This window comes from Natator depressus, chromosome 3, assembly GCF_965152275.1.
Source record: "Natator depressus isolate rNatDep1 chromosome 3, rNatDep2.hap1, whole genome shotgun sequence".
Classification (NCBI taxonomy): domain Eukaryota; kingdom Metazoa; phylum Chordata; order Testudines; family Cheloniidae; genus Natator; species Natator depressus.
In genome coordinates this window covers 26,080,985-26,095,417 of record NC_134236.1, presented here as the reverse complement: position 1 = coordinate 26,095,417, position 14,433 = coordinate 26,080,985, and the positions used below count along the sequence as shown (strand labels likewise).

General features: G+C 38.5%; 1 protein-coding gene across 2 annotated transcripts in view; it reads right to left on the bottom strand.

The window, feature by feature from the left end:
• The window catches only part of SMC6 (structural maintenance of chromosomes 6), a 96,398-nt gene that overhangs the window by 75,692 nt on the left and 6,273 nt on the right, over window positions 1–14,433 (bottom strand). For both annotated transcript variants that reach the window (XM_074947565.1, XM_074947564.1), the window contains exons 4-12: window positions 13,004–13,109; window positions 11,881–12,017; window positions 11,051–11,112; window positions 9,449–9,529; window positions 8,772–8,873; window positions 8,398–8,517; window positions 8,193–8,291; window positions 5,059–5,205; window positions 2,564–2,652 (exon numbers count right to left, since the gene is read on the bottom strand). In XM_074947565.1, coding sequence (XP_074803666.1) covers window positions 2,564–2,652; window positions 5,059–5,205; window positions 8,193–8,291; window positions 8,398–8,517; window positions 8,772–8,873; window positions 9,449–9,529; window positions 11,051–11,112; window positions 11,881–12,017; window positions 13,004–13,109 — 943 coding nt within the window. The remainder of the gene's footprint in view (window positions 1–2,563; window positions 2,653–5,058; window positions 5,206–8,192; window positions 8,292–8,397; window positions 8,518–8,771; window positions 8,874–9,448; window positions 9,530–11,050; window positions 11,113–11,880; window positions 12,018–13,003; window positions 13,110–14,433) is intronic.

The following is a 14,433-nucleotide window of genomic DNA, read 5'->3' as shown; positions in this document are numbered from 1 at the left end:
TTAAGTACCCTGCCTCCAGGCAAAGAAAACCTGCAATTCACAAAGATAATCCCCTTTTGTCTCTGCTTGGCCACAAAGCAGAGAAAAACAAGCTGACACCATCAAAGGAGTGAAGTTCTAGAATAGCCTTTAAGGAGTGTAGTGGGGGCAAAAATCCTAACTGGCTCCAAGACTGAGCTTGTTAAATTTATGGATGGGATGGTTTGATGAGACTGCCTACAGTGGCTTATAGCATCCATGAGTGCTATCAGTAAATATTTTAACGTCTGGAGATGGGACACTAGATGGGAAGGAATCTGACAACGGAGAATTTTTTTCCAGGTGTCTTGCTAGTGGGTCTCGCCCATATGCTCAGGGTCTAATTGATCACCATATTTGGAGTCCGGAAGGAATTTTCCCCCAGGTCAGATTGGCAGAGACCCTGGAGGTGGTTTTCACCTTCCTCTGCTGGTCTGAACCACAGTAAATGGTCGATTCTCTGTAACTTGAAGTCTTGAAATCAAGACAAACAAAAAGGCAAACTATTTATTTTAATCCTCATTTTCTACTTTTAAAGAAAACAGGTAAGAATTAAAAGATCAAATGAGGAACAAGAAACAGGCAATCATGGCAGTTCATGTATGGTTAAATATGAACAAAAGTGGAAGTTTGGGGGTTTTTGAGCCCTTGTCTAAGTGTTTTACATTTCTCTTGTCCAACTGTTTATCATTTGCGTGTGTGTGTTCGTGTGTGTGTGTGTTCGTTCCTGCATCTAGGTCAGATTTCTAAATGGTATAGCTCCAAATTCTTCGGTCAAAGGATTTAGTCCCGTTAAGAGCAATAAATGGGCACGTAACTCTTCTTTTTTTTTTTAAATCAAACCTCAATTCCCTACCCCCAGCCAAAAAATTCACTCCTTCACCAGAAATGTGTGTCAAAAACTCACAGATGAATATAGTAGGTGCCAGTCACACTAAAAACAAGACACAAAACAGCAAGAATACAACCACTACTAAAGCAGTACACATTAAAAGACTTCTGCTCCTGGTAAAAGCTTTAAATACATGTTTTAGTCCAAGGGTTCTCAACAAAATTTTGGTGGCCTCAGAGTGCGGCCACCAACTCTTGCTGTGGCCACACTGACAACTTTTCCTAAAATACTTAATTAACTTTAGGAAAAACAAATATGCACATATACATGTCCAAATCATTGTAATTTATCTACAGAGGGGTGTTTGGTTTTTTGCAAACTCAATAATAAAAATAATGTACAGTTGTCTCTATTCTTTACTGGACCTACACAAAATAGAAACACAAATAAGGTGCTTTGAACATTCTTGTCTTTTTTATTTTTGTTTCTTTTGCTTTTTGGTTTTGTTTTGTTTTTTAAGACTTGCTAGCTATAAGTCTGCTGTGAAAAGTGATATTTGTATGTTTGTTAATAGCACTTTTCATAGCAGACTTACTCAACCCCGGCAAGCCCGTGAACAAATTAAGCTCTGGATAGGGAGGTACCTGTAGACGCAGCTACAGGGGCACTGGGGGAAGACAGCGGGTGCCAGAGATGATGGGGTGGGTGAGCTCAGGGCCAAAGCCCACCACCGCACAGCTTGGGAATGGAACCCAAAGCCCTACACCCTGGGGACAGAGCCTGAAGTCCCGTGACTGATGTCTGACGCCCACCACCCCAGGGCTGAAGCCCAACCCTAACACTTCCGGCAATGTGGGGAACTCACTGACTGCCTGCTCCCTCCAGCTTGTCTCTCCCCAGAGGTGGGCAGGGCTCAACCACTGCTGGTGGCCCCTGGGGAGGACGGACCGCTGCTTTGCCCCTCCCCCCCAAAATCAGCTCCCAGAAGGCTGTGGCCACAAGAAAAGCCCCTGGTGGCCGCATGCGCCCACAGTGGCTGCATTTGAAAAACGCTGCTTTAGTCAGTGTCCTCTAAAATTAAACTGTGTTTGAAGCCATGTTATCTGGTTCTAGATATTTAAATGAATACTCAAATTATGAGAGGTTTTTTTTTTTTTTTTTTTTAAAAAAGAGAAGTAAACTCAAAAATATAACGTCTGGAGAGAGTAACAACTTGAACTCCGAGTTTCAGTTCACTAAAGGCTTTTGTAACGGAGACACTGAAATCTCGGATATTAGTTTATAGTAAAAATGCTAAATCAGCCTTGCATATAGCGAAACATACCTGGAAGGCTTGCTCTGTCAAAAAGCCAGATTTTTCTATTTTGTTTCCAACTTCACCTGTCAAAAGTTACATTGGACCAAAAGTGTATATCTAATGACGACACTTCTCAGAAGTGTACTTCTTCTCTCACAGACCATACTATTTTCAATTGAAGTGGCTATTAATAGAGATTAGAAAAACAAGCCAGGCTGTGTGTGTACGTCAGTCCCAGGACAGAATTTTCAACCTTTTTATATTTTGCGTTTTAAGCAAAATTATAGAGTCGTGAAAATCTTAAATTCTGCTGGAAGCTAGAGGTTTTTTTAATAAAGATATTGAATCATCCAATTCTGAAAAGCTCATTCTCTGCATACCACAAATGTGTATTACAAACGCTGTGGGGCATTTACCTATTTTTCAGTTCTTCAATTCGTTTCCGTAGCTGTTCATCATCTTTTTCTAGTCGTTTTAATTCTGTTCTCGAACGATTATAATGTGCCTACCAAGAAAATTAGACACACAAAATATATTCATTCTTATTGGATTTGGCTTACTTGGTCTTCACAAAGAATAAATTAAACACATCTACTATTTTTCTGAAGACAAACACTAATGTTATTTGATTTACCATTTTGCAATACTGCAGCAGAAGATCAGAGCTTGAATTTCATGCTAATCATTTTATCAGTTCCTTTTCTAATTATGTTAATGTGCCACCAATAGCCATCCAGTCTTTAGTACCATTATAAAGGATGTGCACACTATAGTCCTGATCACACAACTGGCTCCATTCAAGTGGAAGCCTCCACGTGGATGAGCTGTTTGGCCCTGTGCACTCTCTTGTGGCAAGGGTGCCTCTACTCTGCCCTTTATTCTGCCTCTTCTAGGCCTTTTTACAGAGACTCCACACAATCGCAGGTCCATTCACCACTCTTACAGGGTGTGGGTTAGAAAATAACTCAAAAGTAAAACGCAGAGTCCCAAAAATCTGCCCCAAGGCACGGCTCTTGCCGCAGAGACTGGCGAGAAAAAGGGTGCTTTCCTCTAGTCCCTTTAAAAAAAAAAAAAAACAGACTTCTTAGGGGGTCACCAACCTGTGGTTTGGCTTGCAGCTGTCCTGCTCAGAGCGGACATCCTAGAATCACCTCCCTCAAACAACTGCTTCAGCTATCTTATTAGAAACCAGCTGTTTGCGGTTCCCTCTCCATGCAAGGTGTATCTGGTTAGCTCATTTAGCAAGCCTGCTCCAGGCTTCAAGTCTCCTGCAGGCAGCTCCCTCACTCCCTCTACTCTCTCACACTGCATTTGCCTTAAGTCACTATGATTTCAGTGGGCCTCCACATAGATGCAGGAGTCCACCTGGGCAGAGCTCAGAGCACGACTGGGGCCTTTTTCATAAAGAACAGAAGGGATCAATGCGGTCATCAAGTCTGACCGCTGTAGCCAGACAGCCAGCCCCCCCCTCTCAGACCAGCATTGCGGAAGCCAAAACAGGGCACGTAACATAAATAGCAGCACAGCCTTTGAAGCTGTGAAAAGCACAGGTGTGCTGCTACAATGTGCCTCTGGGAACATATACAACAATTGGGCTCACAGCAGGCAGAGGCGCTGTGACAGACATGGCTCTTAGCCCCTACTAAAACAGCATGATGCACACACACCAACATCCTAGGTGGGAAAACATTTACCCTAATAAAAGGAATGTCCAGTAGTTGACACTTACTGTTTCTCTCCCTTGCAAGTGTAAACTACTCTTGCGAGAGCTGGCGTCACCCAGATAGACCAGCCCCAATTTGGCACAAGAAAGGAGAAAGAGAATAAAGGAGTACAGAGGTATAAGTAGGGGACCTACAGCACCATGATTTTTGAGTGCTTTTCACTATCTATCTGCTGGTCAGATAAGTGACAGCCTCCCAAGGCTTCTGCAGCTAAGAGGGTCCCTAAGCCTTGTCCCTTATTCGTCTTTCCGCGGAATTGAGTGACCGATCCTGGCTTGGCACCGCTGGAATCGAGAGATGCAAGGAGGGTAAGAAGCACCCACACCTGATCTCCTATCTTTAGTGTACACATATTTTGAAATAGAGCTCTATACTTTGTTTTCTTTCTTTGGGATTGTAGCTTCAGTTTTGTAACTTGTTTGTGTGTGTAACATCTCTACACTTAAATAAGTAGGCACTAGCAATTTTGTAACCACATGATTAGAATCTAGTTTAATAAATTTTGGTAACCATTTATGCATAAGCCTGACTTGTTTCTCTGGTTTACTGTAAAGCAGCCAACACAATTAAAGAACCTCAGCCATTTTGGCTATAAAGCCTGGCCATTAGGTGAGAGTACTAAGAGCCTAGCGTTGAGTTGTGCCGCCTCCACGGGGCAAACTCTTGGGGCACCTGTCAGTCAATCCTGACTGCCCGCTGCGAAGGAGCTCTGAGCTCTAGCAGTTAAAGTCACGGGTGTGGAGAGGCTCTTAGTGCTGCCATTGGGGCACCTGTCAGTCAGTGTTGACTGCCCGCTGCGAAGGAGCTCTGAGCTCTAGCAGTTAAAGTCACGGGTGTGGAGAGGCTCTTAGTGCTGCCATTGGGGCACCTGTCAGTCAGTGTTGACTGCCCGCTGCGAAGGAGCTCTGAGCTCTAGCAGTTAAAGTCACGGGTGGTTAGGACCTTGGGGCATCCGTCAGCCTAGCCCGGGCTGCCCGCCGCGAAGGGACAGTGCGTCCTAGCGGTTAAAGTCACGGATGGTATAAAACGGGCATAGCTGGCACCTCACCAAACATCCCTGGCCATCGGCTAACAACCGCCTATATACACAGGACATAGAACTTCCACAAAGTAATTTGAACTACAGCATATGTTTCAGAACACCACCATTAGCATTATAGGATTAGAAAATGTGTTTTTCCACCAACCTCAGCCTCGTTGTATGCTTTTCTTTTTGCTTGTACATCAGCTTTCAAACAAACACACTGAGGCTGCAATGCTTGTGCTTCTTCACTTATCTTCTCTAACTTATCTTGGATGGCCTTGTACTTTTCTTCTGCTTCATTTACTTTGACCTTACAACAAAATATAGAGAATACATGAGTTCACGTAATGAAACAAAATATTTTATTTCCACAACTCTTTAAACCAGGAAAATCTTTCTGAGACAACCTGAAGCCAGCTATTTCAAGTGATTTTTTTCCCCAAAATTATATTCCACAGGGACATTAGAAGATATGAGTAAGTCAGTCCATGGTTTAAGAAACATATAAAAAGTTACCCAGTAGTTATCCTTTGAGTTGAAAAATTTAATGCAAAGAGTTTGTTTTGTTGTCTGGCAAAATTTACTACATTTGAGTTACCAAATGTGTGGCTTCTGGGAAAGTAAAAGGATATTTGGTTCTGCGCATTTTAACAATATAAACCAGAAACTTTGAAAAAAAAAGTGTCACGAGTAGTGTCACAGTGTGACTAACTCCTTTAAGGAGGAGCAGGCTCCAGAGCACCTGTGGCTGACTGGCTGCCTCCCAGCATACCGAGTTTATAATTGATATATTTAAGGTTTGCCGTGTTTTACAATGTACCTTAAGACACTGTTTAAAATACTTCTATATTTAACGTGGTTTAAGTTACAAGCTAAGTTTAAGAGGAAAGCCTTCAGTATTAAAATAATAGGTCTGTTGCTGTCATTGAGATTGCTCTCAGTCCTTAAAAAAAAAAAAACTGTATTCATGTCAAAAGAAAAAAAAAATGCCGTTAAAAGAAGGCACCTGGGCCATATAAAGGAAAGATTGGAAAAAGCATGTGATAGCTGTCTGGAAAAATCAAGAAAACATGAAGAGGACAGATGCCTGAGAACACAAGCTGAAAGAGCAAGGAGAGGTGCAGGTGAGAGCTGCCTGAGGATCAGTCAGGAAAGGGACTAGCCTGCTGACCTTCCTGAGCTAGAGAGCCAGTGCCAAGAGATTGAAAAGGGCTGAGTTGTTGGACTGTGTTTTGAGCAGAAGAGTCATGAGACTGGTCACTCTCTCAGATGGATGGCCTGAAGAGTGGGGCTCTGGAACAAGGGCAGAAAGGAACTGCTCGTAGACTCACCAGGTGGGTGGACCTTGAAGTGATATCTCTGGAGAGAATTGAAAATCCATGTCTCTTTCTGTTTTACTCTGGGAACTGGGAGAACGGTTTTACTATGAGGATTCTAAGAATGAATAAATGATGCCCAGAGATGGGAGTCTGAATTAGAAAGTGAGAGCTCTCTTTACATGGCTAGACAGAGGGGAAACTGAGATGGGTACACTGATTGTGCTACAGTGGCCTACAGCAAGAGGACGCTCCAGGTGGTGGTTGCCTTATTAAAAGTAGTTTTCAAGTCTATCTATCTCTGTTTCCTTTGTTCTTGTGGTTTTACAATTTTTTTAATTTTTATTGTAGGCACAGATGACCCCTACAGAGGAAAGTCCATTAAACTGATCAAACACAAAGTGCTGACAACGGCACAAAGTAAACTCTTACTGTGATAACAGTATGTAAAAGAGATTAAGCTAATGGCCTATTTTTAAGACGACTGAAATACTCCAACTGAAAAAAGTAACTAAAATCAGCTTCATTTTAAACATGTGTATTTGGCTCATATGTAATTTTCAATCACGAACAAGTGCTTCGCTAAGTTTGAAAAAAAAAAAAAACAACACTGAAAGATTTTAATGGACTCAAAACCACACACACAGAACAGTAATGTTTTATAGATCCAGTGTTGAACAAATTCTACGCATATCACCCGAATATCTGATTCGCCAGGTCCCTCTCAACACATCTGAAAGTTCCAGTGCCATGAAAGGTCAATTTAGTCTCTATATGGCTCAGGGAATGATTTCTTTGCGGAATACTTGTGCCTCTCTCTAGTGGTCTCCAGTTCTCAAATGGCCAGTGCTGACTTGACATAAACACATGACAAATGTTAGTCACGTTGCTTAATACACTATTGAAAGGCATTCAGATACTATTGTGATAAGCATTGTATAAGAACCTATATATAACAGAATTAAAAGTAACCATCATTCAAATTCTACTCACTAGTCTATGCAAAATTGGTCATCTCAGTTTGGTTCTCAGTGAGTGATTCCACATCACATAACAATCACAGATACTCATTGAGTGAATCAACGAAACAAAACACCTAGGACTCAGCAAGCACAGAGAACAAACTACCTTCCCATCCTAGAATTGGTCCCCAGTGAACTGGAGGGGTGAACGAGCACTAATCTGACCATGAAGGTTCAGACTGCTAATCAACAGTGCATAAATAAAGACTGTTATTTAGATATGGCTCTTTAGGCTATACCTGGAAGAAACTGAGGAGATAGCTCTAATAATCTACTTAACAGTGGAGAATTATAAATTTAATTAAACTAATTTCACTGCCTCACTAGAACAAAAAAGCCATATAGTCTGGGAGCAATTCCAAGGGCAAGTTAATGACAGCAAAGTAAGGAAGGAGTCTTTTGACTGGTAAAAAATCTACAGAATCAGAATTTCAATGATGCCACCCTTTGTAACATGGCAAGGGAGACTCGCTGTTCACCCACCCACCTTCCAACTTGAAGTATCCTGTTGGTGGAAATTTTGATCAAATGTCATCAGAAATGGGTCGAGAGGAGTGGCATTCGAAAGCCCTTTCTCCCACAAACATAATGTTACCAAACACAACAAACCTAGAACAATTATATAGATATATATATTCAAGAAAATGTTTAAAAATCAACTTTTTAAAATTATAATTTAACATATGCATGTCAAATACGCTGGCCTCACAAAGTTAAATTGTGGCCCTTGACTGATAGTACTGTGTTATCAGTTAATACTAAGAATATGAAACCTGATTAACTCTTTGAATGTTACAAATGACTATAAACGGACGGAGTTCTTCAAGTTGATTTGCCATCATCAGCAAAAAAGAAGCAGTTCAGTGGTATTGATTATCAGCTTTGTTTACTATGAGATTTTACTACATTATGCTTCCAGACTAAATTCAGAATTAACATGTTGTTTAAGACAACCCTACCTGCCATTCGTTTAACTTCTGATCATACTTTTCAGTACGTCCTTCCTCAATATCAATACTATCTTTGATTGGTTTCATTTCTTTTTCAGTTTCATTCACCTGAAATGTTTAAAAGAAAGACCGAAGTATACATCAGACCTGTCAAGGTAATTTGAAGATAAATGAACTTCAGTTGAAGAAAAAGATATTCTAACAAGAAAGTTACCACTGCCCAGGCCATTTTATGTTTCAAAGCCTCTAGATTGGTTTGCATTTCGCTCACGAACGCAATACTTTTGTAGTGCTCCTCTTTCTCAAAATAGTGCTGCCTAAGGTCTTGAAGAAGCTAAAAAAAAGTAAAAAGATTCAAATGTTAATGAGCACAAAGGATTGTTGGTGTAATATGGAATTGTAGGAGGATAATTTTTTAAAAGTTTAAAATGACTCAGATTAATGAATGTAAGCAACCCAGCTAAACTATATTACAAGTCGATAGTTAATTTATGGTGCAACTGCATTTTATAATGGGTAATATCTGTATTTCTTATATTATTTCAGTGTCCATGTGTGTAGTAGTTAACCACAGTAACCTTTACATACCCCTACTCCTTGTTCTATCTGGTCATGAGTTCTTGACTTAGTTTCCATAATGTATGAATAATCAGCTTTCATCTGCTCCAGCTGGGTTGCTTTCATAAAGAACTAAAACCAAAGAAGAGAGAGATCGAAACTTCAGCTTTGGTAAAACTGTAAAGTGAATTAAGTGGATTTTAACAAACTGTTAGAAAACGTGCACCCATCCAATACTCTGAGCACCCTAAACAGTCTTATAAAACATTAAGCCAATGCACCAGACACTGCAGATCACATAAAATCAAATAACCCAGCAATAACATAACAAATAACGGAACTACAATAAGTACTTAACCTCCCTATACAATTCCCCATAGTCCCACACCACCATTATCCCGACCTACCAATAGCCATCTCCTCACAGGCCAGGGAGTAAAAGTAAGCTTTGCAATGTGCTTTGAAGGCTGTCAAATTCAGACAATTAACTTTTTTTTTTCAAAATTATTTTTCAAATGCCATTGGTAAATTCTTTACACAAATTTGAAACAAATATATTCCCATTTACGTCATTTTTCTGAATATAACTCTGCTTTCATTGAACTGCATGCAACAACCTCACAGAAGTTTTCAAAATTAAAAATGACTGAACAGGAACTGTATTTTATAATATTTTATTTAAATGCCATTGATCTTGATTAGCTTACCTTGTATTTGTCACCTTCATTTTTAGACTGTAAGAAGTGCTTGCTCATCTCTTGGGTTAAAACAGACACAGGATTATCTACCTGTAACACCACATTTACAAACAATATAAGTATTTTAAACTGAGTTAATATTAATGAAAGCACAGACAGAAATGGGAAATGAGGTTTCCATTTTTCCTACATTCCTCTATCAACTTGACTAAGTCATGACCTGGACGAGCCACATCTCAAGGAGAGACATTAGTCCAGTCTTCTTGTTCATTAAACTGACTGCTGAGTCTTCCAAGAAGGCACACGCTAAGACAAAAGAGAGGTACACTGTGGGAGTAGTGTTTACAACGTGAACACTGGCTACTAGGACGCGAAATGAAGGTAAAAATATATATGTGGGGAGGGGGGTGGAGGAGGTATGGTTTGGTATGGTTAAACAGACCACTGAACAGCTATAGAGTGTCATGATTTTCTCCACGACTGATCTGGAATCAATTCTATATGAGTGAAATAAAGATAAGACTCCATCTTCAGTTCCATAAACCATTCAGCACATCCCAAAAAATTATACTTGGTACGGAAATTCCAACAGAATCAGTACAATATTTACATTAAGTTGTAACATACTAAAGATTTTCTCTGCATATGTGTTGCTGTAACACATTTTATAGGGCTCTGCATAGTAGTACATATTGTTCTTCACCGAATCACTTAACAGGAAGAAAACCAACCAAATAGGTCTCTGCTAGAACAGGTTGATCTACAGACCGTCTGCAGAAACTGAGTAACATAAGATACCATAACAATCCCCAATTATAGTAGAACCTCAGAGTTACGAACACCTCAGGAATGGAGATTGTTCATAACTCTGAACGAAATGTTATGGTTGTTCTTTCAAAAGTTTACAACTGAATATTCGCAAAAAGAAAAGGAGTACTTGTGGCACCTTAGAGACTAACCAAATAAGTTGGTTAGTCTCTAAGGTGCCACAAGTACTCCTTTTCTTTTTGCTAATACAGACTAACACGGCTGCTACTCTGAAACCTGTCAACTGAATATTGACTTAATACAGCTTTGAAACTTTACTATGCAGAAGAAAAATGCTGCTTTCCCTTCATTTTTTTTAGTAGTTTACATTTAACACACTATTGTACTGTATTTGCTTATTTTTTGGTCTCTGTTACTGCCTGATTGCGTACTTCAGGTTCTAAATGAGGTGTGTGGTTGACTGATCAGTTCACACCTCTGGTGTTCGTAACTCTGAGGTTCTACTGTATGGATGAAACAACAGGCATCAATACATAAACTGGGAATTCCCAGAACAACATGACTGAATCCCAAACATGAGGTCACATCTGGTTTGTTTATTTGGTTTATCCAACCTCTATAGCAAATTCATATCCTGCAGAATGTAAATTTTCTGTTTTTCCTTTTCAAACCTGAGTTCCTAGCCACTGCCTGTAAAGATAACCTTTTGAATGTAACGGACGCAGCACTGTGTTAGTATGAAAGAACTAGTGCCCTCGTTCATCAAAATGCAGCATGCTTTAGCAAGTGTTCAGTTTGCCTCTACAAGTAACGTAGAACTCTAACAAATATTTCAGCAATTACCTGTATATTAAAGTGATCCAATATTGCAGTAAGTTCTTCTTTCTTAGAAGAAATTAACGTCCCTGAAGGTATAAAAAAAAAACAAACAAAAAAAAAACCCGTATCAGTTTATATCCAAAATCATAGATAAGTACAAAAAATGTATAGCTTGATATACTGTGACTGAATGCACCACTGTATTCACATTCTACACACTATTCTAATAATCTCTGTACAAAATATACATTGTGAGGTATCACTTGAAAACTAATAGCTCACTGGTCAATAATATGATCGTGAAATGTATGCAGCAACATTATTTAAAGTTATTAACATAACATTATGCAAAGTTATTAACAAACTGCAATTATGACTGAAATACGTTTAGGAGACAAGTCTGGGGACTGGCTAAACCAGTTTCTCAAAGACAAAGGACAAGTTGATGCCTCTAGCCAGGTGTCAAAGTTAATTGGCAACAAGGGGTGAACCAACCTGTCACTAGTCAGAATGTGACAAATACTACTTAGTATTTCTTAATTAATTGTAAGAACATGGCTAATAATTTCACAGTACCGTTAAAGTCAGAATACAGAAATGCAAATATGCTACTAGAAAGATATTACGCTTTACTTTTTAAAATAATGGAAGTTACATTTTTTTGTTTATTCATTTTATTATTCAAGCATCTCTCTCTCTCAGAGCCAGTATAGAAAAACTAGCTAACGCTGTCATATCCTTTTGAATGTTCACTGGCTCACAGGAAATACCTAATCCTCCACAAACATACGAAAGGCAGTAATGAAAATATTTTTTTCAAATGCTTTAAAATTGAAAATGAAGTACTGCCAAACCTGTTTTGCTTTTCAGTTTATAACTTCGACTTCCATCCATGCTAATGTGCTGAGTCACAATAATAGAACTGCCATATACTTCTGGTTTAAATGCATCTTTACCTCGGTTTCTTAACGTTATTGAAACATCTGCAGAACTAAAATAAACATTAACTTAAAATATCTGAGTTTGAATCATTCAAGATAAAGAAATAGACTTTCCCCCAATAGATTTTCAATTCCTGTTTATGCCACAACCGAAGTTAGTTGGGTCTGTTTCATCCAAATTGTAGTTCAACAGAGAACTATCGTGGCACTGTGTTTGCATAGGAGAGTTTGAGCTCCAAAGCAAAAAGTTCTATAGGCCAAACTGAGATGCATGGCCAGAGCTGTCTGAGCTATGTGTCTGGATCTAACCATGACCCTAGACCTTTACTTTTATGGGCACTCAGCTATAGTACCATGTAAAACATAATGTTAAAAAAGGCTTTAAGTAGTATGTTAACAGAAAGTTTAAATCTATCTGAAAGGGTAGGATGCAGACTGGCTGTGCTGCAACAATTTTAGATGCTCTGATATTAGAGCAAAAGGCATTCCATTTGTCTCTGCTCAACTCAGTGAAAAAGTAATAAATCAAATAGATAACTGAATTAGTACATAAGTCAACTTTCTACTTTGGGGGCTGAGAGGAACATTAACAATCAGCTCTGGGGATCGGACAACCCATTCCAGACGAAAATAAGGTTGCCACGGCAGAAGGGGATAAATAGGCTGCTCAGAGTAAAGAAAAGAGTTTAAAGAAAGTTCAGTACTTATGGGCATTCTTTAAAATATTTAAGTTATCTTAGAATTGACTACTGAGAGGAAATGAAATTTCTATTTATATAGCAGTTTAAAGACTGACTAAATTTCAAATTAATTTAAAAAATTTAATCGTTTCAGATATCACACCGAAGTCCAACCTACTAATTTTTATTATTTTAAAACCACACGTTCCTGTATTTTTAAAAATGTTTCTCATCCTATAAAAGGCCCAAAAAAGCAAAAAGGAAAACTAAGGACCTTGTAACTCAATGGACCAAACTAATTTTAAACATCAAACTAACAGCCCACCTCAAACAAATAAATACACTGTTTCGCTTACTTCTCTCCATCTTTCACAAATACTTTCAAGGAGGATCCTCTGTTAGTTGTGGTAGCTTTTCCCCCAAGCCCAACAATAAGAGCAGTTAATACAGCACTCTTCCCACCTGAAAAAGCAAACAAGCAATCTTCTATTTATACAATTCAATTACAGTGTATATAATTTTAGCCAAACCTGTACACATCTAAGTCAGACTAATAAAATTGAAAATAGACTTTAAGAATATCTATTGTAAAAGATCTGATAGGCGCATACACCAACCATTCCAATGTTGGCAAAATATTACCACTTTTCCAGTTTTTATTCCACAAAAAGCTTTCTTAGTTCAATGTATTCAAACTGAGTTGAAAAGAATATCCCTAATTTTGTCTCCTAACATGAACAAGTATAGGTCAAGTAGTTCATGTTCAAATTTGAGAAGTAATAGTAGTGTTTGTGCATTTTGTTTTTTCAAAGCCATACTAAAAGATTTTACAGAACAAAAAATTCAAAGATCACCATTTTAAGTATGAAAATAATAAGTTTCTCCAGTGTCTGCAATCCAAACATTGCAGTGCTACACTAGGACAGAACACACAAAGAGCAAAAGTGATTAGAAATGCAAGCCGAGGTGACTAGTTATTTTTCTATTTATTGATTGTCCAAGCAGGTGAAATGCACAAGAAAAATTTAAATTGGTTTGTTTTACTTAACACCCGTCCTTTAAATTGTGAATAAAGGACAGATAAACTTACTAAAAACCCAACTTGAAAAAGCCCCAAACAAAACAAAGTCATGCATTTTACCCACTTGAAGGTAACAACGCATTTAACAAGAGTTATTTTCCAGAGCTTGAATGTGCAAGAGTTCAGTTCATACTGACCTTTTACCTCTAATCACAAAATAATTTTCAGAGAACAAGAATTAAGACAAATCATGCACCAGATAAAGTTCTCTCAACTTTTGTACATTTTGGATCTATTCTGAAAGTAGTGAGTCTACCAGATGCGTAGTATTTTTCTTTTGGACTTTTTGGTTTCTTTGTCTTATCACAATTCTGTTCTCCACCTGAAGAATATTTATTTTATATATATCAACATTTGTTTTGGGGCATACTTTACAGATTTTTGTAATGAACTTCCATAGACTCACAGAATCGTAGGACTGGAAGGGACCTTGAGAGCTCATCTAGTCCAGCCCCCTGCACTCATGGCAGGACTAAGGACTATGTTGTATTGTATAAATTAAAATCACAACATACAGAAACCTCTATCTTGTTTAGCACTGAGACAAACATTAATGAAAAAGCAGAAGTTTGTATAAATAATGATTTTCCTTTTCTGTAGTTAAAAAGAAGACTTTTTAATGAACTTTGGCTCTAAATATTTAGGAACATATTTGGTTTAATTTTTGGATAACTCCCCCAAAAATGCTCCTGACAGAGAAATGAG